The 20,671-nt window shown below is 41.3% G+C and overlaps 2 protein-coding genes across 3 annotated transcripts in view; both read left to right on the forward strand.

The window, feature by feature from the left end:
* The first annotated feature begins 16 nt into the window (after positions 1-16).
* On the forward strand, positions 17-8,861 carry LOC112231064 (stomatin-like protein 2, mitochondrial). The gene is made up of 10 exons (XM_024397592.2): positions 17-169; positions 3,374-3,535; positions 3,699-3,798; positions 3,896-3,954; positions 4,051-4,152; positions 4,235-4,369; positions 5,056-5,200; positions 7,279-7,358; positions 7,462-7,590; positions 7,734-8,861. Exons 1-10 carry the CDS (start codon positions 128-130, stop codon positions 7,851-7,853), a joined length of 1,074 nt encoding a protein of 357 aa, XP_024253360.1. The 5' UTR covers positions 17-127; the 3' UTR covers positions 7,854-8,861.
* A 2,661-nt stretch (positions 8,862-11,522) lies between these two features.
* The window catches only part of LOC112231066 (protein unc-13 homolog B), a 122,520-nt gene continuing 113,371 nt past the window's right edge, over positions 11,523-20,671 (forward strand). For both annotated transcript variants that reach the window (XM_024397595.2, XM_024397596.2), the window contains exon 1: positions 11,523-11,741. In XM_024397595.2, coding sequence (XP_024253363.2) covers positions 11,720-11,741 — 22 coding nt within the window. In that variant the 5' untranslated portion in view covers positions 11,523-11,719. The remainder of the gene's footprint in view (positions 11,742-20,671) is intronic.

The raw sequence follows: 20,671 nt of genomic DNA on the forward strand, positions 1-20,671 counted from the left end.
AACCAGTGCACCACTTCAATGTTGTAACTTTCGTTTCCTGGGTCGGCCGAGTGTCACACACGAGAGGATATTCAATTTTATTTTAAACTAAGCCACATACATATCAGCCAACAATTACGTTAAGAAAATGCTCCAAACATTGTGCCGTACCGGTGGTGCTGTTTTAAAGGTAAAATGCAGGGTATTTCAATGCAGTTAGTTTGCTAGCTTGCTAAACCAGTTAGCTAGCTGCTAGCCCGATATTAGACAAAAGGAGCCAGCCACTACATGTTCTGATTAAAGGGCAAATTGGCTCTGGAATCCAAAACAGCCAAATACTCTATTTAAATGTGAATCGATTCTCAATTTCAGTACGGTTCTAGAAACATCAGTCCATCTACTTTCATATGTCAAAATCATTTCAGAAATGCAAAATACACACTTGCTGTGCACCAGAGGAGGAAGCGGAGGACCATCCACATCAGTGAATTTCATACAAATATTTAAACGTTTAAAAATGTATCCTTTTTAGATACAATGATACAAAATCGATTCACATGTCACCAAATAATTGATTAAATGACAATGTTTTGCAATGAAGGTCTACAGTAGCCTCAACATAGTTGTAAATGAGAACATGTTCTCAACTAGCTTACCTGGTTAAATAAAGGTGAAATAAAACAATTTTAAAAAACAGCCCTCTGTAGGATAGCACCATGGTGTAGCCAGAGGACTGCTAGCTTCCGTACATTGACTTCAATACAAAACTGAGGCTCATGGTTCTCACCCCCTTCCATTGACTTACACAGTAATTATGACAACTTCCAGAGGCTGTCCTCCAACCTATCAGAGCTCTTGCAGCATGAACTGACATGTTGTCCACCCTATCAAAGGATCAGAGAATGACTCTAGTATTGAAAGCATAAGCTACACCAAGCTAGCACTGCTGTGCAAAAAAATGTGTTGAGTAGTTGACTCAGAAAGATGGACAACAATTTTGAACCAATTATTTTCTTCAAAAATAAAGGAGGAGGACAGAGAGCTATATTTAATTTAAAAAAGCAAATGCAGCTATCTAGTTTAGCTTACGCACACACAGCTCAAGTATAGGGAGGCTTTGTTAGCTAGCTGGCTATGACTATCCAACAGTGGAACAATTCCTAGTCAAGGTAAGCTTTTGGTTTTACTAATGTATTGCCACCAGGGCCCACTGGTGAAACTGCTAAACTGCTTACTGACTGTACTGCATGATTGTAGTGAGTTTACTAACACCTTAGTTCTACTAGCTATGTTGACTATGATGTTACTTTATCTTACATGATGACAAGGATGTAGCCTGTGTGTAGCAGTTATGATATGAAGGTTTGGCTTGGAAAGGTTTTTTTCACCTGGTCACAGACAGCTGATGTGTTGTGCATTGAAGTCCACAAGTGAAGGGAAAAGGTTCAGAGGAGGAGAGTGCGTAGATGCAAGATGGAATGCAACAAGCTGTTTGTATATGGCTAGGAAAGTTAACTGTTTTTGTGTGATTAGGGGAGTATTTATTCAGCTGATTCTGTTAAAATGTTTTTTAAACAGAACAAAACAGGGATAAACATACCTGCATTTGTCCAATAGAAACTTGTTTACAACTGTTGTACTAATGATTACACCTTAGATTAGCTAGATACAGGCAAGAGTGTGCAAGGCGCTATTGAATGTGTCATTGTCTGTCCATGTGTCACTGTCTGTCACCTCAAATCTTTCTCTCGACCTGTGTGCACCTACATTCATAGGCTAGGTTGTAGCAACCTCATCGTGGGTATAGGGAAAATGTGAGTATTTTACCTTTATTTAACTAGGCAAGTCAGTTAAGTGGGTTTAACTGCCTGTTCAGGGGCAGAACGACAGATTTGTACCTTGTCAGCTCGGGGGTTTGAACTAGTCCAACGCTCTAACCACTAGGCTACCCTGCCGCCATAGATACATAGGTTTAGGCTACTACACCTATCTATCTATGTTACATTGAACTGCGTGAATGGAATATGAATGACAGTCATCCAACATGCTGTAATAGAAATAAGTCCATGCTCATGAAAAAGGAAATTGCCCTCCCTCATCATAAACTATAAAAATTGTCCTCAAAAGGCACTGACCGTCACTGCTGTACACTGTTTTAACAGTTGCAGCCAACAATATTTTAGCAGTGGCAACACGTTTGTGGCATCCATCTTCAGTTTACACACAGGTGGGCAATCTGACGTCTGTATTGGCCTGCAGCATTTACGGTGACACAGCCTCTGCAGAAGTCTGGGCATTCATACTGCTTCACGGAGCAGTGCTGTTGAGCAGAGCTGTTGTCAAGGATGTGCGTTTGTGTTTATGTAGCTCCTCCCGCCTGCACCTACCGTCACTGCGGAGCTATATGGAGCCCACCACATTGTTACAAAATTTGGGAGGTGATGGGGTAAGGAGCTCAATTTGGCCTCTGCATGATTCTGGAAGCTTCGCAATTGCGTCACACCTTCCACACGGAACCTCTAACCACATTTTCGTATTAAGCATAAATTGGCTTTTTGTGGAAAAAGGATCAAAGCAGATAGTTAAACCAATAGCTACCCAAACTAACTATTTAGCAATCTTATGGCTTGGTGGTAGAAGCTGTTCAGGGTCCTGTTGGTTCTAGACTTCGTGCATCGGTACCATTTTCTGAGATATACTGAGCCATATGCACTACCCTCTGTAGCGCCTTGTGGTGGAATCAAGCATTTGCCATACCAAGTGGTGATGCAGTGAGGCAGCTCTAGTATTTTTTTTGAGGATATGAGGGCACATGCCAAATCTTTTCAGCCTCCTGAGAGGGATGAAGCATTGTCGTGGCCTCTTCACGACTGTGTTAGTGTGTGTGAACCATGATAATTCCTTAGTGATGTGGGTAACGATGAACTTGAAGCTCTCGACCTGCTGCACTACAGCCCAGTTGATGTGGATGGGGGTGTGCTCAGCCCTCCGTTTCATGAATTAATAGAGCTGACGTTATTCCTTATTCAACATGTCAGAGAGGCATGTTTGTTCTACATAGCATATTTGTATCTGAATGTTCCAAAACGTTGTGTCCTGCTGAACGCACCCTGGTTATTCAACTCATATCCATCATGTTAACTAGCATTGAAACCAGAAAGAGTACCAGTAGATAGCTAGCTGGCTATGGTAGAAACTACCGGTGAATAACAAGCAAGGAATGAATAACTATTTAGATATCTAATTTCTATCATGTTTAGGGTCATAGCTAATCACTGAGGTTTCAAGCTCCATCATTATGTAGCTTTTCAAGTTCCAACGCTCATGGAGTAATTTTCTGGTCATGATGCAACAATGTGTCACTCTGATGGTGTTTGTTATTGTTTCCCTCCAGCATTCCCAGAGAACAGTGCCCACATTGCCAGTGTTGTGGGCGACACAAGCCCAGCAGCGATGGGCATCCAGTCTACCCATGAACACTGTGGTTCTGTTTGTACCACAACAAGAATCCTGGGTTGTGGAAAGGATGGGCCGCTTCCATCGCATCTTGGATCCGGTAACTTACCCATTGATCTGCAATTAGCCAGTGATCTGCACCCTTAATTATATTGTCACACTATATCACAGTATAAATCCTGAATATATATATATATATATATATATATATATATCAAATTGATCATCTTTATGCATCTTGTCCTCTTTTGTATATTCTGTAGGGCTTGAATTTCCTTATCCCAATCCTGGACAAAATTCGTTATGTTCAAAGTCTTAAAGAGATTGTTATTGATGTCCCAGAGCAGTCTGCGGTCTCTTTAGGTGAGTGACATCACTGTGTTTGTCGCTGTCATTTTCACTGCAATGTGGTCAGTTGGTCCTCGGCTCTGGATTAACTGATGTCTGATTACATCCACAGATAATGTGACACTACAGATAGATGGAGTCCTCTATCTTAGGATATTGGATCCTTTTAAGGTAGGTTGGTGAAAACCATGATGTCTTGATGTTATTGTTCATTGAATGTTTTTGCTTTGTTTTTAGATGTTGATAACAAGATGTACTTCCTTCCAGGCCAGCTATGGAGTTGAGGACCCAGAGTATGCTGTCACCCAACTTGCTCAGACCACCATGCGCTCAGAGTTAGGAAAACTGACCCTGGACAAAGTATTCAGGGTGAGACTCAAACTTGTGTTTCAGAGTGAATTTGTATTTATTTACCTCATTACCTTATTGTTTTATGTATTTCTTTCTTCAGGAAAGAGAGACCCTAAATACCAACATAGTCCACTCCATAAACCAGGCATCAGATGCTTGGGGAATCCGTTGCCTTCGTTATGAAATCAAGGATATACATGTTCCACCTCGTGTCAAAGAGTCCATGCAGATGCAGGTGAGAGGGGCTGGCCCTGCTGCCAACAAACTGGGAGACATATCTTCAACCTGAAATTATCACTGAACATGAGCTTATCTTAGCCTATCAGTTTTGTATGTGTACAGATGTACTCTCTTAATTTGATCACTCTGTTGTTGCAGAAAATGCAAACTTGTAGTGTATTTTGAAGTCCTACTCGAGTCTCCTTTTCAGCACATTTATCACATTTCAATAGGTGGTCCAGGTAAATCATGACACAGCACAATTGGGGGGGGGGGTTGTTTTTTAGACAACTGCAAACTTCAAGAAGTACGGCATGCAAGGGGTTGGTCAGCTAGGGATTCATGATGTCATCGGCCTCCCCATTTCTTGAGTGACAATAGAGGAGCAATATAGAACACTATTTTGCTCAAAAACTATTTAATTAGTATTTTAGTGTGTGTACTTTACTGTATTTATGCTTGGGATATCGCTTTTCATCAGTATAAAAAAATCGCTGAAGGACATCTTAATTTTAAACTTTCAAATTTCAGACTTGATTTGCCCTTACAAAAAAATATCAACCCACAAAAATGTCCATTAATTATAATCCACATAATAATTTGCATTTCCTGTTGCTACAGGATTGTTTTCCTGCTGTGAGAAACTGGTCAAATTAAAATAGAACATCTATACACTCTTTCTGACTGCCTTTCATTGTGTAGGTGGAGGCAGAGCGTAAGAAGAGAGCCACTGTGCTGGAGTCGGAAGGACACAAGGAAGCAGCCATCAATGTTGCTGAGGGTCGCAAGCAAGCTCAGATCCTGGCCTCGGAAGGACAGAAAGCAGAACAGATCAATAATGCAGCTGGTAGGTTGATACACATACAGTGCATTCAGAAAGTATTCAGACCACTTTACTTTTTGCACATTTTGATACGTTACAGCCTTATTATAAAATAGATTAAATAAAAACATGTACATCTATACACTGTTAGGTTCCAAATAAACAGAGTAAAAACAACTCATGGACGCTTAGTAAAGCTCAAACCAAATTTATTCACCCACTGTGTCATACAGCTGCAAATGACAAACATATTCACATTCACAAATACACCTCTGTTGCTATCCAGAACCTTAGGGATATCTGTTCTTCCTCTGACCTGACCTCGGCCCCAAATTCCGTACTCCTCCCCAAAGGATCCCTGATGTCCAACAATAACATATTGACAGAATGTAAGCGTTCTACATTCCCCTCTCTCTCTGTGAATTTTTTTTGTTCAAGTTTAGTAGTCAGAACCCATCAACACAATTTCCCATAATGACAAAGCGAAAACAGGTTTGAAGTCATTTTTGAAAACGTATAACAAATAAAAAACAGAAGCCTTATTTACTCAAGTATTCAGACCCTTTGCTATGAGACTCGATATTGAACTCCGGGTCATCCTTGTTTCCATAGATCATCCTTGAGATGTTTCTACAACTTCATTGGAGTCCACCTGTGGTAAATTCAATTGATTGGACATGATTTGGAAAGGCACACACCTGTTGATATAAGCTCCCACAGTTGACAAAAACCAAGCCATGAGGCTGAAGGAATTGTCTGTAGCGCTCTGAGACAGAATTGTGTCAAAGCACAGATCTGGGAAAGGGTACCAAAAAATGTCTGCAGTATAGAAGGTCCCCAAGAAGACAATGGCCTCCATACTTAAATGGAAGAAGTTTGGAACCACCAAGACTTCCTAGAGCCTGGCGGACTGGCCAAACTGAGCAATTGGGGGGGAAAGGGCCTTGGTTAGGGAGGTGACCAAGAACCCGATGGTTGCTCTGACAGAGCTCCAGAGTTCCTAGGTGGAGATGGGAGTACCTTCCAGAAAGACGCACGTAAAGGACTCTGACCATGAGAAACAAGATTCTCTGGTCTGATGAAACCAAGATTGAACTCTTTAGCCTGAATGCCAAGCGTCACATCTGGAGGAAACCTGGCACCATCCCTACGTTGAAGCATGGTAGTGGCAGCATCATGCTGTGGGGATGTTTTTCAGCAGCAGGGACTGGGAGACTAGTCAGGATCAAGGGAAAGCTGAACAGAGCAAAGTACAGAGAGAGCCTTGATGAAAAACTGCTCCAGAGTGCTCAGGACCTCAGACTGGGGTGAAGTTTCACCTTCCAACAGAACAACGACCCTAAGCACACAGCCAAGACACCACAGGGAGTGGCTTCTGGACAAGTCCTTGAGTGGCCCAGCCAGAGATCGGACTTGAACCCGATCAAACATCTCTGGAGAGACCTGAAAAAAGCTGTGCAGCCACGCTCCCCTTCCAACCTGACAGAGCTTGAGAAGATCTGCAGAGAAGAATGGGAGAAACTCTCAAAATACAATTGTTAGTAGTTACTGTCTTGCCTCATCGCTACATCTCCCGTACGGGCTCGGGAGAGACGAAGGTCGAGAGTCATGCGTCCTGCGAAACACAACCCAACCAATCCGCACTGCTTCTTAACACAGCGCGCATCCAACCCGGAAGCCAGCCGCACCAATGTGTCGGAGGAACACCGTACACCTAGCGACCTGGTCAGCGCGCACTGCGCCCGGCCCGCCACAGGGGTCGCTAGTGCGCGATGAGACAAGGATATCCCTACTGGCCAAACCTTCCCTAACCCGGACGATGCTAGGCCAATTGTGCGTCGCCCCATGGACCTCCCGGTCGTGGCCGGCTGCGACAGAGCCTGGGCTCGAACCCTTAGACCACTGTACCACCCGGGAGGCCCCGAACGGCTCCTGTTTACTTCATCAAACTTAGTTGAATGCACTGACTGTAAGTCACTCTGGGTAAATGACAAATGTTTCTGTAATGTAAGGAAGCTTGATGTACAAGTACACCCCCTGGACAGGACTCTAGTCTCTGTTACCATTTCTGATGAATGACTCTTATCTTTATCTTCACCTAGGTGAGGCCAATGCTGTCTTAGCCAAAGCAGAGGCCAAGGCTAAGGCTATCCGGCTGTTGTCAGAGGCTCTAGCTGAGCAGGTAAAGTAGCTGTGATTGCTTCATCGTGTTCATGTAAGTGTGTACATGTTGATGTATTGTGTCTAAATGGCACTTGACCCAACTGTCATTATGTTTTGGACAGAATGGAAACGCGGCAGCCTCCCTCAGTGTGGCTGAGCAGTACGTCTCAGCTTTCTCCAAGCTAGCCAAAGAGTCCAACACTATCCTGCTGCCCTCCAACTCTGGTGACATCAGTGGCATGGTCACACAGGTCTGTCTCTGTTTCTTAAGCTATTTATTTATGTGTGATTGCACAGGCCATCTTCCCTGTCCCTCCCTTTCAACACACCCCTGTCTCTTGTTCTTCTTCCTATTTCAGAACAGTAACAGTATCTATTTTTCCCTTCTCTTTAGGCTATGGCTATTTATGGCAGCCTGGCCAAGCAAAGCGCAAAAAAGATAGAATGTGTGACCCCAGTGACCCCAGAGTGGGCGATGGAGAAGAGTGAGGACCCTGCACCACCAGCCCAGTAGTGAATGATGTCAAGACCACTCAGAGTCAGGCACAGAACCAGAAGCTGTGCCAGACAATCACGAGTGCCTGTTCAGCACCTCTGTCTGGCCCAAAGGACATGCTGCAGGACATAGAAACAGAAGGGCAGGATAAGAACGTAAAAACTTTGGGAATGCTTAACAGCCTGGAAACATCAACCCATTTGAGACAATACATGTCACTTACACATTGTTTTATTTTCAATGAGTGGTATTGTACACAGTACGTACACAGTACGTACACATGTTCCAATTGCAAATCCACGAGCTGTCGTATTGATACTCTTCTCTTGCATCAACAGATCAAAGGACTGCAGTGGTAGGTATGATAGTAAACTGCTAGACTGGTTTAGGGCGTTCTGAATTAGCTCCCGGGTAATAGGATATGATCTAGTTTATGTGATGTACTGTTGCAATGATTTGACTGTTGTCCAATTATTTGTCCTTCATATGTTTTCATTTCATAGTCTCATGAATGTTTTAGTTCATGTAAGTGAGAGCTTGTGCCCTGACATTAAGATCCTCCCTGGTTCAGAGCAAGCAGAGAAGGGAACAAAGGTCAGATTTAAATATATAGTGTCAGTCAAAAGTTTGGACACACCTACTCATTCATCGGTTTTTCTTTATTTTCACTATTTTCTACATTGTAGATTAGCAGTGAAGACATCAAAACTATGAAATAACATGTATGGAATCATGTAGTAACCAAAAAAGTTTCAAATTACCTCAAAAATAGATCAAAAATACATTATGGAAGTGCAATGTTTCATTTCACATCAATACCAGATCGAAAGGGTCATCTGTGAATGAGGAAGGTTTGACATAACATAGGAAATGTGTATATATATACAATGACAATGCACTATCCTAACCAAAAGACCAATAATGGCCTTCCATGTACAATTTCATGATGATGCTGTCACTATTAAAGGATTTGTGACTGTCTTTAGGGAAGATTGTAAAATATCATAATAAATCTTGTGGAAATTATCGGTTTGAATGATTTGGAAGTGTACACAGCAGGGATTTCATATTTTTTATTTTTCCATATTGTTCATTGTAGTAAATAGACATACAAAAGTCAGTCACTGAAAGTTTGAAAATTAAATCTCAGTAAAAAAAAAAATCCTTTATCATGATTTGGGGTGGCAGGGTAGCCTAGTGGTTAGAGTGTTGGACTAGTAACCAGAAGGTTGCAAGTTCAAACCCCCGAGCTGACAAGGTATAAATCTGTCGTTCTGCCCCTGAACAGGCAGTTAACCCACTGTTCCTAGGCCACCATTGAAAATAATAATTTGTTCTTAACTGATCTTGCCTAGTTAAATAAAGGTAAAAAAAATAAGAAAATTCCACCACAGTATGCATGTTACACATAGAAGCCTCAGGGAGGGGCTGTTGAGTTAATTAGGGATATTTTGTCTACTAGTAGCAGCCAAGCCACTTACAGCTTTTCTAAACCATTTCTGGTGCCACCATGACTGGGAAAATATATTAGGGACTAGTCCAGAATGCTGGGTATGGGTTCATGTCCTAGGCAGTGTTCGAGAGCATCGTGGGTAAATGGTGACTGACTGATCTACAAATAATGAGTAGTTATTTATGTGGCAAGGTGATTTGTGGATCAGTCAGGCGCCTGTTGCCAGCGATGTCACACTAGCCCCTACTCTTGCTGTTCCACCACAGCTGCTACAATATCACCCCAACCAAACAATATATGAACCACCCCAACCAAAGCTGAAGGTGATTCTAATGGCTGCATTAGGTATAATGACATCATTCAGACTCAACAATGAAAAGGTGTTGGCCACCTAGGGATGTAAAGTATGTATTTTAATGTAAGGGAAAAATATACTGAACAGAAATATAAACGCAACATGTAAAGTGTTGGTTCCATACTTCATGAGCTGAAATGAAAGATCCCAGAAATGTTTCATACACAAAAAGCTTATTTGTCTCAAAGGTTGTGCACAAATTTGTTTACATTCCCATTAGTGAGCATTTCTCCTTTGCCATGATAATCCATCCACCTGACAGGTATGGTATATCAATAAGCTAATTAAACAGCATGATCATTATACTGGTGCACCTTGTGCTGGGGACAATAAAACGCCACTCTAAAATGTGCAGTTTTGTCACACAACACAATGCCACATGTCTCAAGTTTTGAGGGAGCGTGCAATTAGCATGCTGACTGTAGGAATGTCCACTAGAGCTGTTGCCAGATAATTTAATGTTCATTTCTCTAGCATAAACTGCCTCCAATGTCGTTTTAGAGAATTTGGTAGTACATCCAACTGTAAACACGCAAGCCCAGAACATCCAAATCTGGCTTCTTCATCTGTGGGATCGTCAGACCAGCCACCTGGACAGCTGTCTATAATAAAGCCCTTTTGTGGGGAAAACTCATTCTGATGAACTGGGCCTGACTCCCCAGTGAAATCCATAGATTAGAGCCTAATGAAATTATTTCAATTGACTGATTTCCTTATATTAATTGTAACTTAGTAAAATTGTTGCATGTTTGCATTTATATTTTTGTTCGGTATACAATGGTTCATAATTTCCATGTCAATGGACAATAAAGGTCTAACAATATGCATCAGTGATATTGTAGAATTTACTTGTGACATAATCAAAATTACTCCAATCCTTAGTAGTTTATAGTTATTTAATTATTCTTTCAGCATGGGTTGTTGTCTATCATATGCTTGCTCAACACCGAATAACAGAAATGGTGCTGATTCTATCCATTTATATCTATGTAGGAAATCAAATGTCTGGAAAAAAAATCGAGCATAAATTACTTTTTTCAATTACCAGTACTATTTCAAATCAAATGTTATTTATCACACGTGCCGAATACACCAGGTGTAGACCTTACAGTGAATTGCTTACTTACAAGCCCTTAACCAAAAATGTAGTTTTGTGCAAAATACCTCAAAAATAAATAAAAGTAACAAATAATTAAAGACCAGCAGTAAAATAACAATAGCGAGAATATATACAGGGGGTACCAGTTTGACTCTAAGGCTGCATTTAAACAGGCAGCCCAAGTCTGAAAAATATCTGATGTGAAAGATCTGATGTGATTGGTCAAAAGACCAACAAGTGTAAAACAATATCAAAATTGGGCTGCTTGTGTAGACATAAATAGTAATAGTATTGGTTGAATTTGCAATTAAATTACATTTTTCAGTGATAGGCTATTCAATAATGTTTTAATATAGGTCTACATGCAAAAGCTTTCTATGTCATGGCAACATGTTAGAATTCCAAGGAAACAATATAAAACTTTACAAGGGATCTGAATCTGATTGTAAAGGATGATAACCAAAGAAGACCAACTGGCAATGTAGCGGACAAAACAACTCCAGGCTTTGAGCAAGGCACTTAACCCTAATTGCTCTCTAGATAAGAGAGTCTGCAAAAATGACAAACAAAAAATCTACAGCGCAGGACACTATCTAGGAGTCTGCGTCACCACCTGTTACCTCAACTGTGGTTTTCAGTCTCTCTTCATCGATTGGTCAGAACCTTCTGTATGGTCCGCCCTTTTCAGAGATTATGCTCCCTCAATGGATGGGCTAGATGTCATTACAGAGTACTTCGGCACCGCCCTCTTATCGCGGTGCTGTCAGGTTAGTCTAATGATTTTTTTCATGGCGTGCCTTTGGTAGGCACCTATTGCTCACTGCCGAACATTTATGTTTCCATTTCCAGCATCTCAAGCCCACCTCTAACTCTGGAAATTCTGCGAAGAATTTAAAAAGTGATTGGAGGCATTGTTTGTAATGTTGCCGTGCCGAGCGCATTTTTGAACTAGAGGAATTGTCAGAGAAACTTTTGCCATGTCTCTACTTTGTGTAAGAGGTGAGTTATTACATTTTTCTTTAATACATTTTCATTTATGTTGACTTCTTAAAGCGAAAGAAATACAATCGTCTCAAGTAAAGCAGAGTGATTCGCAAACATCATATGTAACGGTTTTGACAGCAGGATGGACCAAACTGAACGAATTGAACTTTTGCGACCGTGATTGTTTACGTTTTTTTCCCTTGTTGAAGCCGAGTTATTTCCGTTTTTGTCTCCCCTATACAGATAGGGAGGAGAAACTCATGAAGCTCAGATATTATAATAAAATAGTTTATTTTATTTGGATTTGGAGACTGCATGTCTACATTACGAATTTATTCACCAGCTGTTTCCCAGTGTTTTCTTCTCTGTCAGCTGTGACTCAACATTTGTCAATGTTTTGACATTTGACATTTGTCAACAGTTTTCCAAATTACTACATTGGAATATGTAGTAAAAAGCAGTTTCACTAGATAAATATTTTTAGCAGGTGTAATAGTGTAATTGGATATCAAAGTATATTTATAACTGGTTTGATTTCATGTAAACCAATGCCATCTAAACGAGGTGTGTGTGATTCTAGATACTAGACAGCCTTTTATCTTTAGATTGTGGATGTCTTAGATCACCATGTCCATTTCCTCTAAATATCTAAATTACTAGACACTAGACATGTTTGGCAGTGTCTCTGTTTAACATCCTAAACTGTCTTGAAGTAACTGTCCATTGAAAATCTAACTTTTCTGTTCATATTCTGTTAACTCATACCCATATAATGTTGTTGACTCATTCTGTACCCGTATTTGTGTCCAAAGCGTAAATTGGAGGAAAATCAAAATCCTCACCTCACTTGTATCTTAAAAAGATGTTTCAGAAATGCTTGCTATTGCCTCGGAGAGGATGATGTCATCTATTTTAGGAGGATGAGCTTGCCAATCATTGGTCTATCACATGAATATGTTTAATGACCAGTATACGCCCTCACAATTCTGTTATTGAGGTACGCCCACCCCATTTCAACATAGAAAAGCTGCTTTTTAACATGATTAAACAATTTCACTCATATTGTAATTAATTATAGGTCATATTTCATAGATATCTGGAAACACTGGACACTTTAAGATAGTATAGTCCTATTACATATCAGGTAAAGCACATGTTATAATTTTTTTTAGAATGCTGTCTGGAGTAGAGGTGGACCGATTATGATTTTTCAACGCCGATACCGATTTATTGGAGGACCCAAAAAAAGCTGATACCGCTTAATCAGACGATTTTTGTTTTATTTGTATTATTTCTTTTTACATTATGATTTATTTGATTTATTTTTTATATTATTTTTTATTATTATTGATTTATTTATTTGTAATAATGACAATTACAACAATACTGAATGAACACTTATTTTAACTTAATATAATACATCAAAAAAATCTATTTAGCCTCAAATAAATAATGAAACATGTTCAATTTGGTTTAAATAATGCAAAAACAAAGTGTTGGAGAAGAAAGTAAAAGTGCAATGTAAAAAAGCTAACGTTTAAGTTCCTTGCTCAGAACATGAGAACATATGAAAGCTGGTGGTTCCTTTTAACGAGTCTTCAATATTCCCAGGTAAGAAGTTTTAGGTTGTAGTTATTATAGGACTATTTCTCTCTATACCATTTGTATTTCTTATACCTTTGACTATTAGATGTTCTTCTAGGCACTTTAGTATTGCCAGTGTAACAGTATAGCTTCCGTACCTCTCCTCGCTCCTACCTGGGCTCGAACCAGGAACACAACGACAACAGCCTCCCTCGAAGCAGCGTTACCCATGCAGAGCAAGGGGAACAAGTACTCCAAGTCTCAGAGCGAGTGACGTTTGAAACGCTATTAGCGCACACCCCGCTAACTAGCTAGCCATTTCACTTCACATCGTTACACCAGCCTAATCTCGGGAGTTGATAGGCTTGAAGACATAAACAGCAGAGCTGCTGGCAAAACACACAAAAGTGCTGTTTGAATGAATGCTTATGAGCCTGCTGGTGCTTACCATCGCTCAGTCAGACTGCTCTATCAAATCATAGACTTAATTATAACATAATAACACACAGAAATGCGAGCCTTAGGTCATTAATATGGTCGAATCCGGAAACTATCATCTCGAAAACAAGACTTTTATTCTTTCAGTGAAATACGGAACCGTTCCGTATTTTATCTAACGTGTGGCATCCATCAGTCTAAATATTCCTGTTACATTGCACAACTTTCAATGTTATGTCATAATTACGTAGAATTCTGGCAAATTAGTTCACAATGAGCCAGGCGGCCCAAACTGTTGCATATACCCTGACTCTGCGTGCAATGAACGCAAGAGAAGTGACACAATTTCACCTGGTTAATATGGCCTGCTAACCTGGATTTCTTTTAGCTAAATATGCAGGTTTAAAATATATACTTCTGTGTCTTGATTTTAAGAAAGGCATTGGTGTTTATGGTTAGGTACACAATGGAGCAATGACAGTCTTTTTTTGCGAATGCGCACTGCATCGATTATATGCAACGCAGGGCACGCTAGATAAACTAGTAATATCATCAACCATGTGTAGTTATAATTAGTGATTATGATTGATTAAGTTTAATGCTAGCTAGCAACTCACCCTAGCTTCTTACTGCATTCGCGTAACAGGCGGGCTACTCGTGAGGCAGGTGGTTAGAGCATTGGACTAGTTAACCGTAAGGTTGCAAGATTGAATCCCTGAGCTGACAAGGTAAAAATCTGTCGTTCTGCCCCTGAACAAGGCAGTTAACCCACCGTTCCTAGGCCGTCATTGAAAATAAGAATGTGTTCTTAACTGACTTGCCTAGTTAAATAAAGATTAAATAAAGGTGTAAAAAAAAAGGCAAAATCGGCGTCCAAAATTACCGATTTCCGATTCTTATGAAAACTTGAAATCGGTCCTAATTAATCGGCCATTCCGATGAAATGATCAACCTCTATCATCAACCATGTGTAGTTAACTAGTGATTATGTTAAGATTGATTGTTTTTTATAAGATACGTTAAATGCTAGTTAGCACCTTACCTTGGCTCATTGCTGCACTGCATAACAGGTTGTCAGCCTGCCACGCAGTCTCCTCATGGAGTGCAATGTAATTGGCCATGATCAGTGTCCAAAAATGCCGATTGTTATGAAAACTTGAAATTGGCACTAATTAATCGGCCATTCTGATTAATCGGTCGGCCTCTAGTCTGGAGTCAAATAAGTGTCAGCCTAGATAAAACCCAAATTTTTTTTTATTGTAGACGTGTAGTATACAGTCATAATTAATTTAGTTGACTGGCATTTTTGTCAGGGCTAAACTGGCTGCCCATTTTCAAAGTTTAAGTTTTAATGTCATGTGCACAAGTACAATAAAATGTCTTTCTTGCAAGCTCTAAACCCAAAATGCAATAATCAATGCTTACTAAAAACATAAGTTAGAACAAAAGCACATGAAGATAAACATTTTTTTTTTAAGAAGAGAGAAGATTTCGTACAGTGTGTTGTTCGATTCCCTTTCTGGGGGTGCTTGATACTGGCCCTATTTATGCTTTCACAGTGACTCCTTGTTCAATTGATGATTTCAATTGCAGTCACTGAAATGATGCACAAAATACCATCAAGGAGGCATTTTATTTTTATTTCACCTTTATTTAACCAGGTAAGCATGTTGAGAACAAGTTCTCATTTACAACTGGCCAAGATAAAGCAAAGCAGTGTGACACAATCAATAACACAATAGAAAAAAATAAAGTCTATATACAGTGTCTGCAAATGGCGTGAGGAGGTAGGCAATACATAGGCCATAGTAGCGAAGTAATTACAATTGAGCAGATTAACACTGGAGTGATAAATGAGCAGATGATGATGTGCAAGTAGAGATACTGGTGTGCAAAATAGCAGAAAAGTACATTTAAAAACAATATGGGGATGAGGTAGGTAGATTGGGTGGGCTATTTACAGATGGACTATGAACAGCTGCAGGGATCGGTTAGCTGCTCAGATAGCTGATGTTTAAAGTTAGTGAGGGAAATATAAGTCTCCAGCTTCAGCTAAAAAAAAATTGCAATTCGTTCCAGTCACTGGCAGCAGACAACTGGAAGGAAAGGCGGCCAAAGGTGGTGTTGGCTTTGAGGATGACCAGTGAGATATACCTGCTGGAGCGCGTGCTACGGGTGGGTGTTGTTATCGTGACCAGTGAGCTGAGATAAGGCGGCGCTTTACCTAGCATAGACTTATAGATGACCTGGAGCCAGAAGGTCTGGCGACGAATATGTAGCGAGGGACAACCGACCAAAGCATACAGGTTGCAGTGGTGGGTGGTATAAGGGGCTTTGGTAACAAAATGGATGGCACTGTTATAGACTGCATCCAATTTGCTGAGTAGAGTATTGGAAGCCATTTTGTAGATGACATCGTCGAGGATCGGTAGGATAGTCAGTTTTACTAAGGGTAAGTTTGGTGTGAGTGAAGGAGGCTTTGTTGTGAAATAGAAAGCTGATTTTGGATTGGAGATGTTTAATATGAGTCTGGAAGGAGAGTTTACAGTCTAGCCAAACACCTTGGTATTTGTAGTTGTCCACATATTCTAGGTGAGAACCGTCCAGGGTAGTGATGCTAGTCGGGCGGGCAGGTTTTACTAGCGTTTATGAGCAGTTGGAGGCCACGGAAGGAGTGTTGTATGGCATTGAAGCTCATTTGGAGGTTAGTTAACACAGTGTCCAAAGAAGGGCCAGATGTATAAAGAATGGTATCGTCTGCGTAGAGGTGGATCAGGGAATCACCCGCAGCAAGAGCGACATCATTGATATACAGTGGGGCAAAAAAGTATTTAGTCAGCCACCAATTGTGCAAGTTCTCCCACTTAAAAAGATGAGAGGCCTGTAATTTTCATCATAGGTACACTTCAACTATGACAGACAAAATTAGGAGAAAAAATCCAGAAAATCACATTGTAGGATTTTTAATGAATTTATTTGCAAATTATGGTGGAAAATAAGTATTTGGTCACCTACAAACAAGCAAGATTTCTGGCTCTCACAGTCCTGTAACTTCTTCTTTAAGAGGCTCCTATGTCCTCCACTCGTTATCCGTATTAAGGGCACCTGTTTGAACTTGTTATCAGTATAAAAGACACCTGTCCACAACCTCAAACAGTCACACTCCAAACTCCACTATGGCCAAGAGCAAAGAGCTGTTAAAGGACACCAGAAACAAAATTGTAGACCTGGACCAGGCTAGGAAGACTGAATCTGCAGCTTGGTTTGAAGAAATCAACTGTGGGAGCAATTATTAGGAAATGGAAGACATACAAGACCACTGATGATCTGGGGCTCCACGCAAGATCTCACCCCGTGGGGTCAAAATGATCACAAGAACGGTGAGCAAAAATCCCAGAACCACACAGGGGGACCTAGTGAATGACCTGCAGAGAGCTGGGACCAAAGTAACAAAGCCTACCATCAGTAAGACACTACGCCGCCAGAGACTCAAATCCTGCAGTGCCAGACGTGTCCCCCTGCTTAAGCCTGTACATGTCCAGGCCCATCTGAAGTTTGCTAGAGAGCAATTGGATCATCCAGAAGAAGATTGGGAGAATGTCATATGGTCAGATGAAACCAAAATATAACTTTTTGGTAAAAACTCAACTCGTCGTGTTTGGAGGGCAAAGAATGCTGAGTTGCATCCAAAGAACACCATACCTACTGTGAAGCATGGGGGTGGAAACATCATGCTTTGGGGCTGTTTTTCTGCAAAGGGACCAGGACGACTAATCCGTGTAAAGGAAAGAATGAATGGGGCCTTGTATCGTGAGATTTCGAGTGAAAACCTCCTTCCATCAGCAAGGACATTGAAGATGAAACGTGGCTGGGTCTTTCAGCATGACAATGATCTCAAACACACCGCCCGGGCAACGAAGGAGTGGCTTCGTAAGAAGCATTTCAAGGTCCTGGAGTGGCCTAGCCAGTCTCCAGATCTCAACCGCATAGAAAATCTTTGGAAGGAGTTGAAAGTCCGTGTTGCCCAGCAACATCCCCAAAATATCACTGCTCTAGAGGAGATCTGCATGGAGGAATGGGCCAAAATACCAGCAACCGTATGTGAAAACCTTGTGAAGACTTACAGAAAATGTTTGACCTCTGTCATTGCCAACAAAGGGTATATAACAAAGTATTGAGAAACTTTTGTTATTGACCAAATACTTATTTTCCACCATCATTTGCAAATAAATTCATTAAAAATCCTACAATGTGATTTTCTGGATTTTTTTTCTTCTCATTTTGTCTGTCATAGTTGAAGTGTACCTATGATGAAAATGACAGGCCTCTCTCATCTTTTTAAGTGGGAGAACTTGCACAATTGGTGGCTGACTAAATACTTTTTTGCCCCACTGTATACAGAAAAAAGAGTCGGCCCAAGAATTGAACCCTGTGGTACCCCCATAGAGAGTGCCAGAGGTCCGGACAACAGGCCCTCTGATTTGACACACTGAACTCTGTCTGCGAAGTAGTTGGTGAACCAGGCGAGGAAATCATTTGAGAAACCAAGGCTATTGATTCTGCCGATAAGAATATGGTGATTGACAGTGTCGAAAGCCTTGGCCAGGTTGATGAAGATGGCTGCACAGTACTGTCTTTTATCAATGGCAGTTATGATATCGTTTAGTACCTTGAGCGTGGCTGAGGTGCACCCGTGACCACCTCGGAAACTGGATTGCATAGCGGAAAAGGTACGGTGGGATTCGAAATGGTCAGTGTTTATGAATGGTCATCTGATGAATGGTCATCTGTTTATTAATTTGGTTTCGAAGACTTTATAGATGCAGGGCAGGATGGATATAGGCCTTTAACAGTTTGGGACTAGAGTGTCACTCCCTTTGAAGAGGGGGATGACTGCGGCAGCTTTCCAATCTTTAGGCATCTTGGACGATACGATAGAGCGGTTGAACAGAATAGTAATAGGGGTTGCAACAACGGCGGCTGATAATTTAAGAAATAGAGGGTCCAGATTGTCTAGCCCAGCTGATTTGTACGGGTCCAGGTTTTGCAGCTCTTTCAGAACATCTGCTACCTGGATTTGGGTGAAGGAGAAGCTGGGGAGGCTTGGGCAAGTAGCTGTGGGGCAGGGGCTGTTGGCCGGGGTTGGAGTAGCCAGGAGGAAAGTATGGCCAGCCGTGTAGCTGCTTGACTGAGTACTCTGAACTTCAATTATTTCTAATGTTTAGAAAAGCGTGACTTTTGAGCTTTTCCCTGTCATTCTCCCTACTTTTCAGTTTGGGAAAAATACTCAAATGTAACAAAATAATACCCAAATAGAAAAATGATTACTAGTATCTGATTAGTTTTATTATCTCCCCCTGTCGTCAATACCTCTGTGGCTGGTACGGTCACTCTTTATCTTTTTGACACTGAGAGAAAATAAAACAGGCAGGTGTTGAGTGTCAAGTCTAGTCCTTCAGGCCTATCTCCATCAAGACTAATAATGTTCAAAACATTTTTTTGTCCATTTCATGCAAGTGTACATAGCAGACATGCCAGTGTCAACCACGCTCTGAGGTATTATTTTCATATCTCTTCAATCATTATATTTTGGCAGGTACATTATGGCACAGATGTGTGATTTTGACCAGTTGGCAGAGGTACTTATTATAGGAGCTTGTGTGTCTTGTCACCTAGGTCTGTTTGTGATTACAGTTCTAACCAACTACAAATTCAGTTGTCAGGCTCATCACACCATGCAAGTGAGAATGGCCATGCTCAAGGGGAGAATGGCAGATTTTTAAACCTTGCCGGTTTACAGATTTTAAATGCTAGGATACCTGCCACTCCATTGAGTCCCCACTAAACCGGCTGGTCGGCTTTTATGTGATTGGCTGCTGTGACTCACCCATTCCCCCGTACAGCAGCGCCATGGTTTTTGGTTTATTTATTACCTTTAGAAAGGCCCCTCTCCATGGTGATGTCTACACAACAGATAAGTGGTCTCCCCTCCAAGTGCCCACGTGTGACAGGAACAGTCATGAGACCCCTGCTGCGTGTGAAACAGGATTAGGGTGGACAAGGCACAGTCACAGAGACCCCTGCTGTGTGTGGAGCGTGGCTAGGTGGACAGTACACAGGGACCATTATAATAATATTCTCCAGAAAACCTAGGGATTGTAATGTGTGGATCCTGGATAGACATCCTTGATTTGGTAGATCATTTTTGCAGACAGAATATTTAGGAGTACCACCAAGCCTTTTCATATGCTAAGTGTGCCATTGACATGGACTGGGATTTATTTAGTCTGTGGCTCCTCTGAAAAAACAGTGATGTGTGTTTCTTAGTGTTATAGAAAAACAGTGTTCGTGACAGTCTTCATGAAATGAAAGCAAACAATGTCATGAAATGGGCCATGTTGACTTTGGCACAGATTCAGCTGTGTCAATAATCTGATATATAGATAAAGCGACAGACAGATAGCTCGAGGTGTATGGACTAGGCCTTTAAATCATGAAGATCGTGTGAGAGGGGAATGACATGGGAAAGATGTCATGTTGAAAGGGAGAAACAAGAACAAGTCCAATAGAACAGACAGAGATTGTGAGTAGAGTAGCAAAATTGGGAGAGCAGAGAGGGGGAGAGCGCTGAGAGATTGCAAGAGTAATCCTATGGAGATCTGTTTCTCTCTCTCGCCTGCTCGCCCACCCGCCCATAGCCTCCACTTCATATGCTCAGTGCAATGTGTAAATACAGAACAATACCAGCCGCAGCAGAGCCTTTGACCCAACTTGCTGAATTTATCTTCCTGCTTCCTGTCTCCCTGGGCCCGCCTGACGACGCTCTCTAGCCACAGCACTCCAGGCATGCAGGGCCAGAGTCAGGAGTTTCTGTCCCTCCCATCCACCATGTGTTCACATGATGTGCCTCCTCTGTCCCCAAC

The sequence above is a fragment of the Oncorhynchus tshawytscha genome, linkage group LG33 (assembly GCF_018296145.1).
Source record: "Oncorhynchus tshawytscha isolate Ot180627B linkage group LG33, Otsh_v2.0, whole genome shotgun sequence".
Lineage (NCBI taxonomy): Eukaryota > Metazoa > Chordata > Actinopteri > Salmoniformes > Salmonidae > Oncorhynchus > Oncorhynchus tshawytscha.